The 23,579-nt window shown below is 42.7% G+C and overlaps 1 protein-coding gene across 2 annotated transcripts in view; it reads right to left on the bottom strand.

The window, feature by feature from the left end:
* Positions 1-1,402: 1,402 nt before the first annotated feature.
* Positions 1,403-23,579, bottom strand: part of LOC118387931 (E3 ubiquitin-protein ligase UHRF2-like) — a 42,393-nt gene continuing 20,216 nt past the window's right edge. For both annotated transcript variants that reach the window (XM_035776779.2, XM_035776780.2), the window contains exons 4-16: positions 21,199-21,417; positions 20,815-20,924; positions 20,271-20,457; positions 19,535-19,658; positions 14,562-14,669; positions 14,127-14,231; positions 8,064-8,170; positions 7,650-7,812; positions 5,282-5,419; positions 4,657-4,873; positions 4,278-4,429; positions 3,346-3,444; positions 1,403-2,312 (exon numbers count right to left, since the gene is read on the bottom strand). In XM_035776779.2, coding sequence (XP_035632672.1) covers positions 2,166-2,312; positions 3,346-3,444; positions 4,278-4,429; positions 4,657-4,873; positions 5,282-5,419; positions 7,650-7,812; positions 8,064-8,170; positions 14,127-14,231; positions 14,562-14,669; positions 19,535-19,658; positions 20,271-20,457; positions 20,815-20,924; positions 21,199-21,417 — 1,876 coding nt within the window. In that variant the 3' untranslated portion in view covers positions 1,403-2,165. The remainder of the gene's footprint in view (positions 2,313-3,345; positions 3,445-4,277; positions 4,430-4,656; positions 4,874-5,281; positions 5,420-7,649; positions 7,813-8,063; positions 8,171-14,126; positions 14,232-14,561; positions 14,670-19,534; positions 19,659-20,270; positions 20,458-20,814; positions 20,925-21,198; positions 21,418-23,579) is intronic.

Below are 23,579 nucleotides of genomic sequence, written 5' to 3'. Positions count from 1 at the left end.
GACAGTGACTACCTTCTCAATGGGTTTATCTCTGATCATTAAAATGTAAACGTTGCAGAGCCTCTACATCTCATGTTCTTTGTATGTATGCCATAACACCTGCAGAGTCCAGAGGTGAAAACCTGGCTCTATTCTACCCTAATTCATTCTGTGATCACCTTCTCCGTGGGTTTGTCTGAGTTTTAAAAGTGGAACCATTATGTTGCAGTCATTGGCACAGAAAGTCTAACATTCCATCCTGTATACTCAGCTCAGCGTTCGGGACCATTTACACTTTCACCGTAGAAACTTTTTCGTATAGTAACCAGGCCATAGCACAGCGCCTGGCTGTGGCTCTACTGCACTGATCAGCTGAGTCGTCGAGTAGGTAATTAGGTACCTACCTACCTATACTTGGGGCCTCTACGCATTAACATTTTCAATCTCAGACTAACCTATATATAGATAAGCTGCCTTTACACAGGCAGTCCAATTCTGATATTTTGCCCAATTATTGGCAAAGGATCTGATTGGTCAAAAGACCAATTAGTGGCAGAAGATCAGAATTAGGCCGCCTGTGTAAACGCATGGAAGTTTCTCCAGTCCTTCACAGATGTTATAGCACTATGAAACAGCAATATAGCAGAAACTAGGTGGAATCTGAATATGAGGTAGAGTGACGGGAACAGAGGGGAAGATATATCCTCTTGGCATGAATGGCATCCAGAACCCAATGTTTCTGCTGAGGCCTGCAGAAGCCCAGTTTGGGCTTGAAGAAAACTGAACAGAAAATCATTTTTTCTGGAATCAAAATATTTAATAGGTGCATATCAAGTATTATTATACCATGTATAAAATTTCAGATCACAATATGAAGCAATGAAACTCTTCAATCAGGCTGACAGCATCAGGTAAAAGTTGCCACATAAAATAATAACTAATGACTAAAATAGAATAGACAACTAAAATGATAGAAAAATGCCATATGTTGTAGTAGCATGATAGGAAATTATAGACATTACTTTTTTTTATTTTCAACATCTTTTTTTCTTCAATAAGTGCAACAAAAAAAACAGAACACAACACTAAAGCTGAAGCGAAGCGTCCACTTGATGACTAGACAGTTACTGTAGTCCACGGCAGTGGTAGGTAGAGTACACGACTGGGGGCAGGTAAGATTGCAAATGTTCTCACAACTTTTCCAAAAATCCCAGTTGAAGGATTCCTGGATTTCCTGCTTTCTCCCTCCTGATTACACAAATGTTTCAACCGGGATTTCTGGAAAACCTGGAATGTTGGGCAGTTACCGGAATCTTGCAACCCTAGGGACGGTGGGGACGAAGCAAAGCTCACAGAGGAGAAGGAAACTATTAGCTTGCGAGTCGATACAGAAGAGAGAAAAATTATTTTTCTGTTCTGTATATTTGCGCCTTGAGCAGTAGGAAGGAATGCACATCACAGTTTGCTGCTTTAGAGACCATAGCATAATTTAAAACATTTTGCATTTGCATGTCTTTAAAAAATCCTGAATTCTTTGAACGAAAAGGACATCACCACAAGAACAAACAAAAAAGGAACAGAGATCAGAGAGAAGAAGAAAGGGAGGAACAGGCTGAAATTCAAATGGACCAGTAACACAAAAAAAAAACTAACATTGTACACTACATTTCCCATCACCCCGTTTCCCAAGCTTGTGACCCCAAACCCCTGACCCCTATGTGCTGACTTCAGGCACCTTCCCCCTGGAGGCTACGTAGCGTTACAGCCATATATCTCTACATGGCTATGGTTAGCATTAGCATCCTCGCTGGCTGTACCGCACATGGACAGGTGATGAACTCCTAAGTATCTACGGACTGGGGACGTGGAAGGCTTGGGAAGAAGGGAACCCTTTGGGGGGGGTTAAGGGGTGGTGGTACCCAGGAAGGGAATCCATGGCAGGGTTAGGTGGTACTCAGGAGAGGTCTTCTGAGGCATGGATGATTTCAGGCTGGTGAAGTTAAATGGGGACAGTCCAAGTTCAACAGGTGGCATGTATGCGTGTACCAATTTATGTCTATATGTAGGTTTTGTATGTGTGCATCATCGTTATGTTATTTGTGTAACTATACTTGTGTAAGTGCAAATGTGTGTATCTATGTGTGTGTGTGTGTGTATGTCGCCGTGTACATGTAATGTGTGTGGCCTCATCGGCCCTTGCTGTAGCCAGGAAAGAACTGGTCCAACAGCAGCTGTAGAGTCTTGTTGAGGACCATGATGTAATCTTTACCCAGGTCATGGCGACATGCAGGACAGGTGTACACTTCCGCTCGGAAAGACCGCAACAAACAGGTCTGGGGTGGAGGGAGGGAGAGAGTGAGAGACAGAGTGAGAATGCCACAGATCACAGAAACAGCATAGGTATCTAAAAGCTCAGACACAGTGGTAAGATTGTCAAATGTTCGCCTGCCAACAGTATTTAGCACCTCTGAACAGTGTCGGCAGTCAATCTCTTTTGTGTTCACACAGCAAACACCTTGGAAGTCGTCAGCCACTCATCCTTGTTATTAAAATACTTCAAACCAGAAGGTGACAGTAGCTATGTTTGGCAATGCATATCTGTGCGTATTGCTTTTGGTTTAGATTCAAAGCCATCTTGCTAAGTTGTAGAAGACCCTTGTTGATAATAGACATATGGCCACAGCTAGGTAACTACCTAGCAAGAGGACGAATAAACAATTGAATTCACTTTCCATAATCCTAAACGGCCAGTGCCAGCCCATAGCCAAATGTTTAGCTAGCGTTAGCATATTCGCTAGCTAGCACAACATAGCTAGTTAGCTAGCCAAGGAAGTATTTGGTGTTGTGTGCATTGCGTCTGTGCACGTAGCTAGCTACCATCCCATAGCCTACAGTGCATATGAAGTGTAACTGTTTCATCCAGGAATGTACGGTGAGAATGACATTTTAATTATTTTTTTAGTCTCCTCCACATGGGGGTTCGTGCTCTCTGACTGGCTCAAAGTCAAATTGTTGGTCACTGACGAGCATTGCGGTCTGTTCGTCACGCAGCAGGTACCGCTTTCAGTCTTGCAAGAAAAGGAACGGCTTCCCACTGTGATAAGTACCTATCGGCAGTGACATGCTTGGTGTGTTTCATACTTAATAAGGTTATGATGTCTTGTGGTGTTCCTCAAAGATCCCTTCTTAGACCATTGTTGTTTCAACGCATCTAATATCTTGTTTCCTTTTTTGTCATGTCCCCATACTTTTTCAACTTTTGTTTATCATTTCCATTACTACACCACAATTAGTCATCAATTATAGTCCCGCAAACAAATCATTACAACGGATGCAAGTGCACACACACACACACACGTTACACACCTTGCAGACGTTGTGAGCGCAGACAGTGGTGACCGGTTGGTAGGCCAGCTCTTGGCAGCAGACACACATGAAGGTCTGTTCCACCTTCCTCAGGAAGTTCTACAGAGAAAGACAGGAACACAGGAATTAAAGGCTCAGCTGTCACAATAGTAACAGCAGCATCACACATCTTAGTTAGCCATGGATCATCTGCTTCATTTCATTTAATAGAAGTGCATACAAGTCCTTGTAGGTAGGTTGTGTAGCTAGCTGAGACTCTTGTGTTGGTTCAGCTATTGTTTAGAAGTAGTCAGGAGACTACATTGTGAGGCAGTATTGTGTAGACGGAAAGCAGTCAATTAAAATACATTCATTAAGCCCTAATCTATGGATTTCACATGACTGGGCAGGGGCCCACTGGGGAGCCAGGTTCACCCACTGGGGAGCCAGGTTCACCCACTGGGGAGCCAGGTTCACCCACTGGGGAGCCAGGTTCACCCACTGGGGAGCCAGGTTCACCCACTGGGGAGCCAGGTTCACCCACTGGGGAGCCAGGTTCACCCACTGGGGAGCCAGGTTCACCCACTGGGGAGCCAGGTTCACCCACTGGGGAGCCAGGCCCAGCCAATCAGAATTAGGTTTTCCCCACAAGGTCCCCCCGTGGTCTGCGGTTCTTGATCTGCCACACCTTTCAGAAGGATGGATTATCTTGGCAAAGGAGAAATACTCACTAACAGGGATATACACAAATTTCTGCAGAAAATTTGAGAGAAATACGCTTTTTGTGCATTTGGAACATTTCTGGGATTTTTATTTCAGCTCATAAAAAAAATGGGACCAACACTTTACACGTGCGTTTATATTTTTGTTCAGTATAGTTGTAGTTAGTCTAGTGGTCAGTGAGGTGAGGTAGTTCGTGAGGTGACTGAGGTAGGGTGGTGGTGTATACATACCGGCCCCTCCTTGAGGTGTCCCATGGCCTCGTCCCAGTTCTTTTTGTTGGGTTGGTCCTCCTTGATGAGGCTCTGCTGCTGCTCTGTCAGCTGGAACGCCTCCTCCATCTTCAGACGCTTGGCTCGGGGCTCCGCCGTCTCCTTACACACCTCTGACAAAGCACACCAACACACGTTGTGTATGGATGCATGTACATATATTCTATTCAAAAGATGGGGTAACATTTTAGTTGACACCTTCAAAAAAACAACCCCTGAAATGCCTCATCATAACAATTCCAGTGCACAAGATATACAGTATACTGTACACACGAAGCTAAAAAATAAATACATCTCTTCTGTCTCTGGCTTATATTCCTAGCTGTGTCTCAACAGGTACCTGTCTCCTTGTCCTTGGGTGTCTTCTGACTGCCGTTGCTCTGTGGCTGTTCTGTACCCTCCATGGGCTTCTTCTCATCCTCCTTCACCATCTTCTCCAGGGGGTGTAGCCGTGGCCGTCCCCGTCCAGGTTGCTTCTTGCTCCTAGTACACCCTGGTCGAGCGTTAGCCTCCTTCTTGGTCTTGTTGGCCATGGCCTCCACGTAGCCTGGAGGATACTGGGGAGGCAGAGACACAGAGTCGTACGAAAACACAGCGGATACTGTAGTAGGGGCACTCCGAGAGACAGTCAAGGCCGTCAGATAAAAACGTCAACTGTCTTTAACAAAGGATCAATACAATATTTGTTGTTACTGAAAATATACTATTTCACAGCGGTTTAGATGGTACAATGATTAGTGCTTGTTTTGTCAATAAAACTGAAATTAGGCAAACTACTCCCATTTTTCCAACAAGGAAATGGTGGAGCGATTTCAGAATATTGCACTTTTAATTTGAGAAATTAAGACATAAAAGAGAGACAGCCCCTGAAACAGCAGTCATAACCAAAAGCCTGTCCTATCCTTCTCATACTATCATAATGTCCTATAAAAACAAATGCAGGTGGACAGAAGACCCTCACTTACCTGCACAGCTAGGCCCAGTTTCTGGATACGCTCTAGGCCCTCAGGTGTCCAGGGAGCAGGTTCCAGGTCATCCCTCCGCAACAGGTACCGCCACACCAGGAAACCACACTTCCCTATCTCCGGCCAGTACTTCACCACCTGAGACATACACAGAAAAATAACTACTTCTGCTCCACGGAACACAGAGTTGAATGGGAATGTTCGTTGTAGAAATTCTACTTCTATGGGCACATACACAGCAGCAACATCCAGTGAAGATATAACTAAAACAGGGATAGCACTAAAAATTACATTGCTTTGAAAATTCCTCTTTTAAAAAAGGGATGGTAAAAAGAGCAGATGAAATATTTCCTAATCTTGTCTTGTAAGCGACAGCCCTGAAACCGTGCGTGTTGTGTTTTACCGTAATGGCACATCAGGGGACATCAAGATGTGTTCAAAAAGCATGACTCATAATGAGGACCAGGCCCAACAATATCTTCATCGGATTTATTTTGATGCTATTACATTTGTAATGGATTTCTGATTTCACAACTCAAACGGCTGTTGACAGTTTGTCACAAGGGACTAGGAGAGAGGTAAACGCATAAAGGATCCAAAATGGCGAGGTTGAGTGACAGGCAAGGAGCCACCAGGGCTCAATTCCAATATCCACACTCTAGCATACAACTTAGTATAAAGCAATGTAATGGCAATATGGCAATACAAACAAAATACTATTGCATGGAAGTACAGTTGAAGTCAGAAGTTTACATACACCTTAGCCTAACAAACTTAAATTACGTTTTTCACAATTCCTGACATTTAACCCTAGTAACAATTCCCTGTCTTAGGTCAGTTAGGATCACCACTTTATTTTAAGAATGTGAAATGTCAGAATAATAGTAGAGAAAGATTTATCACATTCCCAGTGGGTCAGAATTTTACATACACTCAATTGTATTCGGTAGCATTGCCTTTAAATTGTTTAACTTGGGTCAAACATTTCAGGTAGCCTTCCACAAGCTTCCCACAATAATTTGGGTGAATTTTGGCCCATTCCTTCTGAGCTGGTGTAACGGAGTCAGGTTTGTAGGCCTCCTTGCTCACCCATGCTTTTTCAGTTCTGCCCACAAATTTCTATAGGATTGAGGTCAGGGCTTTGTGATGGCCACTCCAATATCTTAACTGTTGTCCTTAGGCCATTTTGCCACAACTTTGGAAGTATGCTTGGGGTCATTGTCCATTTGGAAGACCCATTTGCGACCAAGCTTTAACTTCCTGACTGATGTTTTGAGATGTTGCTTCAATATATCCACATAATTTTCCTACCTCATGAAGCCATCTATTTTGTGAAGTGCACCAGTCCCTCCTGCAGCAAAGCACCCCCACAATATGATGCTGCCACCCCGCACATCATGGTTGGGATGGTGTTCTTCAGCTTGCAAACCTCCCTCTTTTTCCTCCAAACATAACAATGGTCATATGGCCAAACAGTTCTATTGTTTCATCAGACTAGAGGACATTTCTCCAAAAAGTACGATCTTAGTCCCCATGTGCAGTTACAAACCGTAGTCTGGCTTTTTTATGGCGGTTTTGGAGCAGTGGCTTCTTCCTTGCTGAGTAGCCTTTCAGGTTATGTCGATATAGGACTCATTTTACTGTGGATATAGATATTTTTGTACCGGTTTCCTCCAGCATCTTAACAAGGTCCTTTGCTGTTGTTCTGGGATTTTAGCACCAAAGTACGTTAATCTCTAGGAGACAGAATGAGCCTCCTTTTCCGAGCGGTATGACGACTACGTGGTCCCATGGTGTTTATACTTGCGTATTATTGTTAGTACAGAATAACGTGGTACCTTCAGGCGTTTGGAAATTGCTCCCAAGGATGAACCAGACTTGTGGAGGTCTACAATCTTTTTTCTGAGGTCTTGGCTGATTTCTTTTGATTTCCCCATGATGTCAAGCAAACAGGCACTGAGTTTGAAGGTAGGCCTTGAAATACATCCACAGGTACACCTCCAATTGACTCAAATGATGTCAATTAGCCTATCAGAAGCTTCTAAAGCCATGACATTTTATGGAATTTTCCAAGCTGTTTAAAGGCACAGTCAACATAGTGTATGTAAACTTCTGACCCACTGGAATTGTGATACAGTGAATTACAAGTGAAATAATCTGTCTGTAAACAATTATTGGAAAAATTACTTGTGTCATGCACAAAGTAGATGTCCTAACCGACTTGCCAAAACTATAGTTTGTTAACAAGACATTTGTGGAGTGGTTGAAAAACTTGTTTTAATGACAACCAACCTAAATGTAAACTTCCGACTTCAACTGCATGCATTGCAATTTCATATGACAGAGGTTAGTCCCCTAGCTAATGCACCTTGTAGATGCCATCGTAGCGGTTGCCCTCCTCCGGGGCGTACTTGCTGATGCGTCGTCCTTTGGAGCTCCGCACCACCCGCACTGGCTTCCCCGCACGCCAGTTCCTGGACTCCGCCCCGTCCTTGTCGTTGATGGGGGCGTCACAGTTCAGCGCCAGGGCCCTGAGAGAGCAAGGGTCAAAGGGTCATGTGATGAAGGGAGCTAGCTTTCATTCTAGTTCAGCACTAACACATTTGACTCAGCACCCTTTGCGTCTCCAGGGACAGGTTGATGAACACTGGCTTTCAACGGTTTTACATTGACTTGAGTAAAAAATAAAAATAGAAGTGCACTATGAAGCCTGCCGTCTTGGTTGAAACCAGGGAGAGAAACAGGACAGGTGGTACTTCTTGTGTTTGTTTGTTTACTGTACCTGTTATAGTGGGTTAGGGTCTGGTCAAAGGAATGCTCCCCGATGCGTTTGTTCCCTGAAAGGTCGCGACCCCCGCTGCCCGTGTAGGTGAACTCATCTCCCCTGTCCTGACAGCGGAGGTCAGAGGGTTAAAAGGAGACACACACACACATATATCTATATCTATATCTATCTATATATATACACATATAGATCTCTATATAGATATCCATCTATCTATCTATCTATCTATCTATCTATATAAACACAGCCACTACACATGCTGGACTAATCTTGCATTTTCTTTAGCTGACTCAAGTATGAAATCTCAGCCTGAGACTCACAGTTTAGTCAACATACAGTGCCTTGCAAAAGTATTCTTAACCCTTGGATATCTTCATATTTTATTGTGTTGCAAAGTGGTCAACAATCAACAATCTACTCTAATGTCAAAGTGGTAGAAAAATTCTATTTTTTTTAAAGATGAATTCAAATGTGAGTAATTAAACTATTAAACTTAAGATTAATTCAACTATTATCTAATTAGTTATGTACATAAGTATTCAGCCTCTTTGTTTAGGCAAGCCTAAATTAGTTCAGGAGTAAAATTTGGCTTAACAAATCAAATAATAATGTAAACTACATGGACTCACTGTGTGAAATAATAGGGGTTCACATGATTCAACTACAAAGACCAGGGAGCTTTTTGAAAGCCTCAAAGAAGGACAGTGATTGGTAGATGGGTAACAATAACAAATCTGACGATGAATATCTCTAAGCATGGTCAAGTCAAGTGAATAATTATGCTGTGGTTTATGTATTGAACCACCTAGACACATCAAAAATACAGTCATCCTTCTAAACTGAGCAGCAGGATAGGGCTCCAGAGTGGCACAGCAGTCTAAGCCACTGCATCCCAGTGCTAGAGGCGTCACTACAGACCCTGGTTTGAGTCCAGGCTGTATCACAACCGGCCATGATCAGGAGTCCCATAGGGTGGCACACAATTGGCCAAGAGTCGTTAGGGTTTGGCCGGGGTAGGCCGTCATTGTAAATAAGAATTTGTTCTTAACTGACTTGCCTAGTTAAATAAAAGGTTACATTAAAACATTTTTTTAAAGACAGGAATGAAACTGTTCAGGGGTGTTCCCATGAGACTATTGGTGATTTTAAAACAGCTACGGAGTTCAATGGCTGTGATGGGAGAAAACTGAGGACAGATCAACAACATTGTAGGGACTCCACAATAATTACATAAATGACAAAGTGAAAAGAAGAATACAAATATACAGAATATTCCAAAACATGAGCCTTGTATGGTACTAAAGTAATTCTGAAAAACAAAAACTGCCAAAGGAATACACTGGCCTAAATGCAAAGCCTCATGTTTTGTGCAAATCCAACACAACATCACTGAGTAACTGCCTCCTTATTTTAAAAAATGGTAGTGGCTGCATCATGTTATGGGTATGCTTGTCATCAGCAAGGACTAGAGAGTTTTTCAGGATAAAAAGATACAGGATGGAGCTAAGCACAGGCAAAATCATAGAGGAAAACCTTGGAGAGTAATTTAACTTTCATCAGGACAATAACCTACAACACAAGGCCAAATCTACACTGGGGCTGCTTGTTCCTGAGTGGCCAAGTTACAGTGTCAATGTAAATCCGCTTAATAATCTATGGCAAGATTTCAAAATTACTGTCTAGCCATGATCCCCAACATCTTGACAGAACTTGAAGAATTATGAAAAGAATAATGGGCTAATATTGCACAATCCTGGTGTGTAAAGCTCTTAGAGACTTACCCAAGAAGACTCACAGCTGTAATCACTGCCAAAAGGGGTTTATAACATGTATTGACTCAGGGAGCGGAATGCTTCAGCAACAACTATATTTTACTTATTTAATTTCTATTAATGAAAAAATAATAATCTTCCAACTTCACAATTAAATCCATTTTTCATCCCACTTTTTATAAATAGAATGTGAACACAGTGCCTTCATACCCCTTGACCTTTTTCACATTTTGTTACATTACAGCTTTATTCTAAAATAATTTATAAAAAATTAAAAAACAGAAATATCACATTTACATAAGAATTCTGACCCTTTACTCAGTACTTTGTTGAAGCACATTTGTCAGTGATTACAGCATCGAGTCTACAACCTTGGCACACCTACATTTGGGTAGTTTCTCCCATTTTTCTCTCCAGATCCTCTCAAGCTCTGTCAGGTTGGATGGGGAGCATTGCTGCACAGCTATTTTCAGGTCTCTCCAGAGATGTCCAATCAGGTTCAAGTCTGGGCTCTGGCTGGGCCACTCAAGGACATTGAGACTTGTCCCGAAGCCACTCCACTCGTTGTTTTGGCTGTGTGCTTCGGGTCATTGTCCTGTGGAAGTTGAACCTTTGCCCCAGTCTGACGTCCAGAGCGGCAAGGATCTTTCTGTACTTTGCTCTGTTCATCTTTCCCTCGATCCTGACTACTCTCCCAGTCCCTGAAAAACATCCCCACAGCATGATGGTGCCACCACCATGCTTCACCGTAGGGATGGAACCAGGTTTCCCCCAAACCTGACTCTTGGTACGCAGGCAAAGTGTTCAATCTTGGTTTCATCAGACCAGAGGATCTTGTTTCTCATGGTCAGAGTCCTTTAGGTGCCTTTTGGCAAACTCAAAGCGGGCTGTCATGTGCCTTTTACTGAGGTGTGGCATCCGTCTGGCCACTCTACCATAAAGGTTTGATTGGTGGAGTGCTGCAGAGATGGTTGTCCTTCTGAAAGTTTCTCCATCTGTCAGAGTGACCATTGGGTTCTGGAAGGTTGTCCCAGCTCCACAGAGGAACTCTAGAGCTCTGTCAGAGTGACCATCGCGTCCGTCTCGAACTCCTTCGACCTGATGGCTTGGTTTTTGCTCTGACATGCACTGGCAACTGTGGGACCTTATATAGACAGGTGTGTGCCTTTCCAAATAATGTCCAATCAATTGGATTTACCACAGGTGGACTCCAATCAAGTTGAAGAAACATCTAAAAAATGATCAATGAAAACAGGATGCACCAGAGCTCAATTTTGAGTCTCAAATCAATGGGTCTGAATACTTAAGTGAGTAAGGTATTTCAGTTTTATATTTTTAATAAATTTGCAAAAGTCTAAAAACCTGTTTTCGCTTTGTTGTTATGGGGTATTGTGTGTTGACACCATTATCAAAAGTGAACACAAATGTAATTACACATGTAATGCATTTATTATAAAAGGTGCATTTTTATGGTGAAAATGACCTTCCCCAAACTTGAAACTCACGCGCTGCTTATGAATGCCATTAAGGCTCTAAACCCCTTGTAAAAGCAGATTAATGTGCTTAATTTTAAAATGTTATTTGACACTTGTTGTGGTAAACAATGTGCTTAATATTAGGAAAGTAGAGAAATAAATATAGTAGGCCTAGTCTATACAAAGCTGATGGGATCCTCCTCTTTTTAGTAGAGGCCATCACCCTGTTTTCTCATGCAATTGTATACCAATGTTGCGCAACATGAGCTCCTGGGCTCTCATGTAGTCTTTGATTAGATTTTCAAATACTTTTGCATTGATGTCAGAGTGATTAGAGGGACAATGGAGTGCTGAGTACCAGGCAGTTAGCCAGTTTGGCAGGCTACTAATGACCATCAGCAGCAATAGAGCTTGGAGAAGCCTAATTACTATGATTAAACAGTCATGTGGAATTTGACTGCCGTCATGACTTGTGTGGCGGTAATATGGTCACCGCAACAGTCCTAGTTACAAGACATAACTCTAACCCACTGTATAAGAGATCCTCCAAAATGTAAATATTCCTGGCATTTATATTAAATTCAAAGTCAGCTATGAATACCAGGCCTGGTTTCCCAGATATTTTTCATAGTGCTCTATTATTCACAGTACTTGTCTTATATTATCTCCAATGTATCGTCCATGTAAAAAACCTGTCTGATCAGGATGAATAATATCCGACAATACCTTTTTAAATTCTACGCACTATGCATTTTGCTAGAATTTTTGCATCACAACACTAAAGTGTAAGGGCCCTCTAATTTCTTAAATTGGCTGGATCTTTGTATTTACCACTTGGGTCCTGTTTCAGTAATAATGAAATCAGACCCTGTTGAGTATCTGATAATCTGTCATTTTTATCGAAGTGGTTAAAAAAAATGCTAATAATTGTCCTCTGAGTACATCAAAAAAGGTTTGGCACACATCAACTGGTATGCCATCCAGCCCTGGAGTTTTCCCAGACTTAAAGGCTTTAATTGCATCAAGAAGTTTCTCCTCTGTAATTTGGCCTTCACGTGAGTCTTTCTGTACATGATTAATAGAATAATACAATTAACTTTGGTTAATGGAGACTGAAACGAAAACATCTGCTTAAAGTACTTTGCCTCCTCTTTCTAAATATAGTTTGGTGAATCATGGGTGACTACGTCATTTGTAACAAGTTCCAGTAAATTATTTTTGGTAGCATTTCTGTGTTGTTTTGCCCATATTCCATCCAGTTCGCTTTATTTTTTATAATATATTACTGTACACTTTATCTTTCTTGCATAAGTTCCTCCTCTTCTTTTATAGTCTTTCCTCTGATGTATTCTGTGCCTCTATGGTACAGTTTTTATTGACAACTCTCTGTACTGTTAGTCCCTCTTTTTCCTTTGCTGATATTCATTCTTTTGACCTAAATTGCTATTGTTTTAAAGATGAGTATTGAATTGTATGGCCTCTAAAGGCACATTTACAAAAAGTGTCCCATACAATAAGGGGATCTGCTCTACCTATATTATGTTGGGAAAAGGCAGTTATAAATGATTCTGTCAACAAGTTGTCATCCAATAGGCTTTGATGAAATGTCCAATATCCTCGCCAACATGGAAATTCTCTAAGGATAATGGATAGGCCAATTATTTGATGGCATTCTGTCCCCTATAAACACTTTTTAAACTTTCGGTGCCAGCGAGAATGACCTAAGAAAGTAGTTCAGACGACTAGCTTCATTGAGCCTCTGCCATGTAAAACTCTCTAGGTCAGGACACACACACACACACACACACACACACACACACACACACACACACACACACACACACACACACACACACAAAATATCCATGACATTTGTGATTTCCTTACATGCATTAGGGTGATAGTTTGTAGTGCGATTTCCTTTACGGTCCATTGAGGTATTTAAAACTGTATTATAATCTCCCACCATAATAATAGAGTTTTGTATTGCTTGTAGGCAAGATCAATTATTATATATATTTTTAAAGAAGCGTGAATCATCATTATTTGGACCTTATCGATTAATGAGCCAAATCTGTTTATGGTCCAATAACATATTTAAAAGAATCCATCTACCTTGAGGATCAGTTTGGACAATTTGCACATTCAGATCAGAATTATTGTTAATTAATATCATCACCCCTTTTGAGTTACTTTGCCCATGGTATAAAAGTATATTTCGCCCCCTCAGTCCTCCTTCCACAGATCACCATCTAAAATTGTTTGAATGAGTTTCCTGATATTACATTCCTTCTCTTTTAGCCAGGTAAATACTGATCGTCTTTTCTTATCTGCTAAGCCATTACAATTACAACTGGCTATGTATGGGTATGAATACTTTTGCAAAATCCATTGAAAACACGGTTCAAAGTCCATCCAAATCCATCCTCCAGACAAATCCCAGTTAAACATTCATCATAGTGGTTTAAATGCACTCTCCAGTGCTATGCTGTATTCTTAAAAGTATATACATCCTTTAAGAAAGTCAAACATGTTAAAGGGAGAGAAGGAGAGCAGGGGGGTGGGAGAAAGAGAGCCAGACAACATCTGTGTGAGGACCAGATGGATGGGTAGACAGATTACCATCCTCCCTCCATCCTACCCTCCTCCCATGCTAAAGACAAGACAGAGCAAGAACAAACAGCATGGGACATTAGAGGAAGTGAGAATAGAGAGGGGAAAACAGAGGGAGAGAGCCCGCTCCCACGCTCCTAGATTGCTTAGTTCAAACACAACAACCGCAGAAATGAAAATAAAATAAAAAAGAAACCCACCACTTCATCCTCGAAGCCTCCGGCCAGCACCAGCGAATAGGAGCCATCGTTACTGCGGCCGTGGATACCTCCCACGTGGGGCCTGTGCACTCCAGCTTCACTCACCTTGGAACACAGGAAGGGAGGAGAATATAGATAGGGAGAATGAACAGGAGTGGGGGAGAGTCAGGATGGGTGATGATATGGGAGGGATAGAGAAAGAGGGAAGGAACATGCGATACAGGCTATGCAAACAAATCCGTGTCAGAATATCAGAGTTGACAACTAGAAGCCAATACATTTCACTTAAAATAACAATCCTTTCAACATCGCCATGATTTGAAAATATAACTTATTGTTCGAAACATTCTCTCTGTCCTCTGTGAGGAATTATCCAACATGTAATCACCCTACCGGTATGACCCATGGTACGAAATCGTGTTGCCATTGGCTCACCTGAACACGGAACTTCCATGTTGTTCCCACGGGTACACCAGGTACGGGCCCGTAGTGATTGGAGGGGACGATGGTACATTCCTTAGTGCGGCCCACACAGGCCATACCCTGAAACAGGAGCATGGCATTCAAGGAAAGGACCTATTCATGCATGTTTTAGCTAGCATGTATTCCCACGCTGGACCACACACATTACATAAACAAAGGGCTTACTAGTAGAAGCTTTAGTTACCATAATAGCGTAATCAGACCTGAATGGTTTTGTATATATATAACAATAATCCATTTTCAGGGCTGGAAATGTTTCTTGTTTAAAGCATTGGACAATTTGATTAATTCTTATCTCATAACATTCCCAAATGATCAGACAAATAAATGAGAAAAACAAAACCTCTAGCACTTCCATGTATATAGATGTTAAAATGTACAGAATAGGCTGTTATCAATTAACACGGGATGCGTTCTAAATGGCACCATATTCCCTATAGTGCACTACTTTTGACCAGAGTCCTATGGACCCTTGTTAAAATTAGTGCACTAAATAGACAATAGGGTGTCATTTGGGAAGCATTAATGTTGTATACTGGGAAACAATGGGGTTCATTTTCCTCAAGTTTAGTTCCAGGAAAAGAACTTCACTCTGCTGAGTCATTTTAAATGGCATTGTTAGCGTCGCCTCACAGCTTGAGAGGAGAGCGCCAACAAAGAATTACACACGGCTTAGTCAGAGCATAAAGGCCTCACTGTGGGCCTGAGCCATGTTCAGTGGGCACCAAACGGAAGGAAACGGAGTAAAAAAATTTGAGGGTTTTGTTCAGTAGGGCTAGGGTTGCACATTTCGGGGAACTTTCAATAAATTCCCCGATTTTCCTGAAATCCCAGTTAAAGGATTCCTAGAATCAGGAGGAAATAAGCAGGAATACTCCAAACAGGATTTCACGAAAACCAGGGAATTTATTGAAAGGTTGTGTAATTTTGCAACCCTAATTTGTAGGGTACAATGTCACAAAACATTTTGCAATGGAAAACGAAATTGAGTGGTTCTTATTGGACAAGTCCCTGTCTCAGTCCGTTTTCTTCCCATTTGGTCACTACTGCTACCTGCCAATGCACTCCTTTAGGAGAACTTAGTGAGGAGATTCAGTGAATACAGCCCAGGCAGGCGTGTTTCGCGTGGGGTAAAAGTTGACTGAATTCGTTTTGGACACGGGCTGCTTCCCAAACGTGAGCCAGATGCCCCGTTCAAAGCCCAGGGCAAAGTCAACTCTAAACAAATGTGAAGTAATTAAAGGAGTAACCCAGGTTGTGAGAGTATGCAACAATTCATCCGCCACACTGACCCTCAAGACAGAGGCCCCTCACGGGTGCGTGCTTAGTCCCCCCCTGTTCACCCACGACTCCAACACCATAATAAAAAGTTTGCAAACAACACGACGGTGGTAGGCCTAATCACCGACGACAATGACACAGCCTATAGGGAGGTCTCAGACCTGGCAGTGTGCTGCCAGGACAATAACCTCCCCCTCAACGTCAGTAAGACAAAAGAGCCGACTGTGGACTACAAGAATGAGGGCCGAGCACGCCCTCATTCACATCGACTGGGCTATTAGTAGAGCGGGTCAAGAGCTTCAAAAGGCACGACAATGCCTCTTCCCCCTCGGGAGGCTGAAAAGTTCTACAGCTGCACCACGAGAGCATCTTGATTGGCTGCATCACCACTTAGTATGACACCTGATTGGCATCCGACAGCAAGGCGCTACAGAGGGAAGCGCGTACGGTCCAGTACATTGCTCGGGCCGAGCTCCCTGCCCTCCAGGAACTCTATACCAGGCGGTGTCAAAGGAAGACCCAACATCTATAGTCTGGAACCAACAGGAGGACCCTGAACAGCTTCTACCCCCAAGCCATAAGACTTTTAAACAAGACTGCTAAATAGCTAATAAAATAGCTACCCGGACTACCTGCATTTAACCTTTTTTACACAAACTCTCTTGCACTGACTATATCCACACACTCATACATGCTTACATTGATACCGCAACACACAAACACTACATACGCCCACACACACACACACAAACATGCATACTGATGCCACACACACACACACTTTGACACTCACCACCTACACTGCTGCTACTGTCTATTATCTATCCTGTTGCCTAGTCACTTTACACCTACCTACAGTGCGTTCAAAGTATTTTGTGTCACTGGCCTACACACAATAATACCCCATAATGTAGAATTATGTTTTTAGACATTTTTACAAATGAATTAAAAATGAAAAGCTGAAATGTCTTGATTCAAAAAGTATTCAACCCCTTTGTTATAGCTAACCTTAAAGTTCAGGAGTAAAACAATTTGCTTAACAGGTCACATAATAAGTTGCATGGACTTACTCGGTTTGCAATAATGAAATTGAATAAAATTTAATGACCACCTCATCTCTGTACCCCACACAGACAGATAATTGTACGGTCCCTCATTCGAACAGTGAATTTCAAACGACAAAGACCAGGGAAGATTTCCAATGCATCGCAAAGGGCACCTATTGGTAAAAAACAGACATTAAATATCCCTTAGAGCATGGTGAAGTTATTAATTACACTTTGGATGGTGTATCAATACACCCAGTCACTACAAAGATGCAGGCGTCCTTGCCAGAGAGGAAGGAAACCACTCAGGGATTTCACCATGGGGCCAATGGTGACTTTAAAACAGTTACAGAGTTTAATGGCTGTGAGTAGGAGACAACTGAGGATGGATCAACAACATTGTAATTACTCCACAATACTAACCTAAATGACAGAGTGATAAGTGAAGTGAGACTGCAAAAAAGACAATGCAAAGAAAGACTTTATATCCTGAAAACAAAGTGTTATGTTTGGAGCAAGTATGAATGAGATATTTCTGCATTTTATTTTCAATACATTTTGTAAAAATTATAAAAACATGTTTTCACTTTGTCATCATGGGGTATTGTGTGTAAAAGGGGTGAGAAAAACAATTATATTTAATAAATGTTCAATTCAGGCTGTAACAGATCCAATTATTAGTCAAGGGGTATAAATAGTTTCTGAAAGCACTGTATATGTAGTACATAGCTACCTCAATTACCTCGTACCCCTGCACATCGACTCTGTACTGGTACTCCCTGTATAGAGCCATGTTATTATTTTACTCATTATTTGCTGTGTATTTAGTCCTTGTGTCACTATTTACATTTTGGATTGTATTTATTTATTTTTTTTAATCTTACCTTTAACTCTGCATTGTTGGAAAAGGACCCGATTTGATTTAAATGAAAATAATTCTGTGTTTCCACATGCAAAAGTGGTTGCTTTTGATAAGAAGTTGGACAATGCACCATGCTGCTTTGTTGGCAACATGACCGAGTGGCGAAGATTACTGTTCCGATTGGAGAAGGATGCTCCTCCCTTACGGCTTTTGCCCGTTCACGTTACGGGCCATAGACCGGTGCCCCGTGCACCAGCATAATCCAATCTGCCCAGTCACTCTGCTACAAAGCTGTGAAGAAGAGATCTACTTTGTATTGCTAATATTGTGACTCGACAGGCCGAAAGCTCAGTTTACTCAACTAGCCTGGGCTTCTGTTAGCAGCACAAGGCACTAGACAATGACAGTGTTGTCCGTCTGTCTGCCTGCCCATGTGGGTGAGTGTCTCGCTCACTCATTCAGCTGCCAAAAACCAAGGGGGTCCTCCTGAGTGTCACATAACGTGAGTTGCGGCATTAACATATTTGCTCCAGTCCAGGCCAAGATATCGCCTCTTTCTAAAGTAAAATAGAATAGTCTTTCAAGACCAAAGTGTTTGACAACAGCTGATAATCAGCTGAGGGGAACACGCTGTACCAAAATGAACAAACGGCAGGAATCAACACAATTGCACATTAGATGACCAATTCTCAGTAATATAATAATAATAATAATAATATATGCCATTTAGCTTTTATGACTTACAGTCATGTGTGCATACATTCAGTAGGAACCCACTACCCTGGCGTTACAAACGCCATGCTCTACCAACTGAGCTACAGAAGGATGAGACCGGTAATGCTGATATTTGTTGCTTACTGTGTTCATTTTTGACTAAACAGGAGTTTCTAAATAGTATTCTGATTAGTACATAGCATGCAGTTGAAGTAGGTAGTAGGCAAGCCAGATCTCGGACACGGCCCGTCACCTTGCCCCAGTCCCTCTGACTCGCTGTTGGGGCTAAGGGGTTAGCGTAGTTAGTATTATAGACCCGGTCTGTCTCACCTTGCCCCAGTCCCTCTGACTCGCTGTTGGGGCTAAGGGGTTAGCGTAGTTAGTATTATAGACCCGGTCTGTCTCACCTTGCCCCAGTCCCTCTGACTCGCTGTTGGGGCTAAGGGGTTAGCGTAGTTAGTATTATAGACCCGGTCTGTCTCACCTTGCCCCAGTCCCTCTGACTCGCTGTTGGGGCTAAGGGGTTAGCGTAGTTAGTATTATAGACCCGGTCTGTCTCACCTTCCCCATTCCCTCTGACTCGCTGTTGGGGCTAAGGGGTTAGCGTAGTTAGTATTATAGACCCGGTCTGTCTCACCTTGCCCCAGTCCCTCTGACTCGCTGTTGGGGCTAAGGGGTTAGCGTAGTTAGTATTATAGACCCGGTCTGTCTCACCTTGCCCCAGTCCCTCTGACTCGCTGTTGGGGCTAAGGGGTTAGCGTAGTTAGTATTATAGACCCGGTCTGTCTCACCTTGCCCCAGTCCCTCTGACTCGCTGTTGGGGCTAAGGGGTTAGCGTAGTTAGTATTATAGACCCGGTCTGTCTCACCTTGCCCCAGTCCCTCTGACTCGCTGTTGGGGCTAAGGGGTTAGCGTAGTTAGTATTATAGACCCGGTCTGTCTCACCTTGCCCCAGTCCCTCTGACTCGCTGTTGGGGCTAAGGGGTTAGCGTAGTTAGTATTATAGAACCGGTCTGTCTCACCTTGCCCCAGTCCCTCTGACTCTCTGTATGGGCTGATGGCATCTTTGCTTTCTTCTTACTGGCCTTCAGCTTCTCACCAGCCTTCACAACCTCGCTAGTGTCATTCTTACAGGTGGGACAGTACCTGCCAAGTAAAACAGGCAAGAGCCAAAAGTCAGTCACTTAAAGGAGTAGGTGCACTACCCCCTCAGAGCATGATCAATACAGGGAGTCAATATAGGGGGTGTGTTGTGTTTGATGGACAGAAGATAAACTACTGTTGGTGCTATACTTTTGGTGTCATTGTCTCTTGGAACTTTGAAACCCACCATAAAAATATGGCACTAAATAAAACACACACACACACACACACACACACACACACATATATATACACACATATATATATATATATATATATATATATACACACAAATATACATATACATATTTCTCAGTCATCACTGACATACAGAAATTACTAACACTCAATGCGTGTTTGTTCATCATTAGAATCAATGGACCACATATTGTACATGCACCACCAGCCATTAGTGCACAGGTCTATGGGTCGGTCTCCGTCTACATCCCAAATGCAACCATATTCCCTACATAGAGCACTACTGTACTTTTGACCAGGGCCCATAGTCATGCACTGTATAGGGAATAGGGTGACATTTGGGATGCTGCCTACAGTATGTGAGTGAGTGAGTGAGTGTAGCGCCCCCAAATGGTGGGAGTGCATAGCGAAGCTCACCAGTCCTCGTCGTCTGGTATAGTGGAGAGCGGTGGGTTGAGGCAGTAGATGTGGAAGGCCATGTTGCATTCGTCACACAGCAGCTGCATGTGGGCGTCCTGCTTCCCTCCGCACACACAGCACGAGCAGAACCTGCACTCAGAGTCGGGGTCCGCCTTGCAGTGCTTACACTCAGGCCCGCTCTTCCCTGGATCAATCCCAGCGTGTGTAGAGTACATACACACACAGACCCGTGAAAACATACACATGCACCAGTGTGCACACACAGACAAATACATATGCAAACAATTGCCGCACACACAGGCAAACAAAACCACAAAAAAAAATACCCATGCACACACACACACACCAAAACACACATACTGATGGCAATAAACCATGTGAAATTGCAAATTGTGCCATTTCGCAATGGCCATTTTCGATGGGACATTTTATCATTGAGGCTACTTGACAAAAACAATTCAGAGTGAATTCTCAATATTACCCCCTTAACCCTATCCTAGCCCTGACTGGCTGGTCTGAAGACTGTAGTATTGAAGCGTACGTTTGAACTGGCCATCTGCAGCAGACAGTGAGGGTGCTCCAGTCTTCTCAATCTGATAGATCTCATCCAGAAACAACAGTTTACAGTCTGGGATGACGTCCCCTGGCCCTCTGGGGGGGGGGAGAAAGAACAGTCCTCGCTCAACAACAGTCAGCAGAAATATCTACGTTGCATTAGAGGCCTACGTGGTTCATGATACAACCAATAAGTAACCCACAGCCCTTACATCTGATTATATGAAACACTGGTAAAAACGAACCTCTTCTTTTGCCTTTACAATGTCAGATTTCATCTCCGATCCTGCACTTCACACCAGAATATGAAGATTCACAACAATACCTGTAGACATAAATACATTTATACACCACAGCTCTAGTCTCTTACCCCAGTAGGATCTTGACGCGGACCTCCTTGTTGGTTCTGGAGATCTCATTGAGCGCAGTAATCTCAGCGTCGAACCAGAACCCCCTCTCCTCTGGGATCTCAATGTTGTAGTTCACCATGACAACAAGGCCTACACTGAGCTGGTCCCACCGGAGCAGAGTCCGAGCCCGCGGCCTCACGTTACCGCCGCACATCTCCACCACGCCGTTCTCAGGGTAACTAGGGAGAGGAGAGAACACCACCGCCATCCTCATTAGAAACACCAACATTAGATCAGATATATCAAAAAAACTTCACCTGATGAATTCGTAATACAAGTACGATCTCCAAGATGTGTAAAACTCAAAACGAGTTATCCTCAAAATGAATACAGAACTGCGTAGTAGTTTCACGTAGTTATACCTGTTAGTCAGATGTAGCAAGCTGAGCAGAGAAACTGCTAGGACAGGCCAAAATTCTATAATTTTTTTAATACAGCCAGACAAGAGAAATTGGAATTTCACACACGTAAGCACAAAAGTTCAGAGACAAATCAGCATAATATGCAGCTTGGACTGGGACTAATGCAACAGGCTTCGAAAGGGTTTAACAGCTCTGTATCGCCCTAAGAACAGACAGAAGAGGAAATTAAACACTGGGTGTACGTTGCAAAAACATCCCATCCTCCGGTCTGAAGAAAAAAAAGGCAACTCTAAAAAGGTGGCATATATGGTGGCACACATATATATGTGTGTGTGTGACTAACTCACCACTCCAAAGTCAGGTAGCCCCTGAATAAGGATTCTAAGGTTAATAGAGTTATACTTCAAAAAGAATGTCCGACATAAAACCAGTAGAGGTGGTCAGTCCTGGAGAGGTTAAACAATAAAGGGACAGTGAATGCTGGAGACGAGCTCACATACCGAGGCCTGCATTAGGCAATGCTTTTATCACAATCCACCCCACACAAGCACGCACTCTCTGCAGTGTCACAAAAATCACAGAGCTCTTCCCCAGCATCACTACATTGAAGCATGTCAACACAATTTAAGTGACATCTTTTATCCTTAATAAACTGCTGAGTAGTTTGTGAGATTTACCGTTAATATTCCCAACACACCCATCCTAGAAATGTGACAGTGGTAGTGTCCTATCTGACCAGAGGAGGCTGACGGGTTATTTTGACAAAATATTTTACTGAATGGATGACAAGATAAATTGGGTTCACAGACATTAGCATGGTGAAGAGGCTTAGTAGCCACTGGCTGCACTGTGAAGGTGTCTCCTATTTCTCCTGTCTAGTGTCCTTCACATTCTCCTCTCCCTGCAATGTGCTCCGTGCACACTCAAGTTCATGTTCCGAATTTTAATCCATGGTTCCACACACACACCCTACCTCTGTAGCACCAGGGCTGACACTTTACACAGAGGGAGAAAGACCAGCCCTACGGTTCACAGCAATATCCTCTACGTGTGTGCGTGTTTTGGTGCCTGTGTACGTGCATACCAGAAAACATTGTTCTACATTGTAGATTAACAGTGAAGACATCAAAACTATGAAATAACACATATGGAATCGTGTAGTAACAAAAAAAAAAAAGAGTGTTAAATATGGATTTTATATTTGAGATTCTTCAAAGTAGCCACCCTTCACCTTGATTGACAGCTTTGCACAGTCTTGGCATGCTCTCAACCAGTTTCATGAGGTAGTCACCTGGAATGCATTTCAATTAACAGGTGTTCCTTGTTAAAAGTTCATTTGTGGCTCCTTTGAAGATTCTCAATCGATATTTTGATTTGTTTAACACTTTTTTGGTTACTACAGGATTCCATATGTGTTATTTCATAGTATTGATGTCTTCACTATTATTCTACAATGTAGAAAATAGTAAAAAATAAAGAAAAACCCTGGAATGAGTAGGTGTGTCCAATCTTTTGTCTGGTACTGTCGATAGAGTAGGAAAACTAGCGACGAAAGCTTGAGCCCATTGATAGCTCCGAGATGTCGGTGTGAGAGTAGCAGGCTAGAGGCATGAATTTCCTTTTTTGGGTGGAGGGGATTATAGAAGCTCCGCAAGGAGAGAACAGGACAGAAGTCAGTGCTCAGCACACAGTGTTCCTGTGGCAAAGGAGAGACGGGAACAACCCAGTGGAGGAGATTAGTGCACCCCGGGCCATGGGCCACACAGACCCTCATACTGTACACTCTGAAGAGCAGGAAACTAGAAGTGGTTCTAGAATGGAATTTAGAATCTGGGTTTTGTAATCTGGACTCTAAAATCTGGAAACCACAATTTAGAATCTGGCATTTAGAATCTAGAGACTCTGGAATTTAGAGTGTTAACTGAAGAAACTATGAAAGTGTTTGTCATTATCATCATTATGTAGATGACCAAACAGGG

Source organism: Oncorhynchus keta, chromosome 9, assembly GCF_023373465.1.
Source record: "Oncorhynchus keta strain PuntledgeMale-10-30-2019 chromosome 9, Oket_V2, whole genome shotgun sequence".
NCBI classification, from domain to species: Eukaryota; Metazoa; Chordata; class Actinopteri; order Salmoniformes; family Salmonidae; genus Oncorhynchus; species Oncorhynchus keta.
The sequence above is the reverse complement of the archived record's forward strand: the minus strand, read 5'-3'. Positions and strand labels throughout refer to the sequence as shown.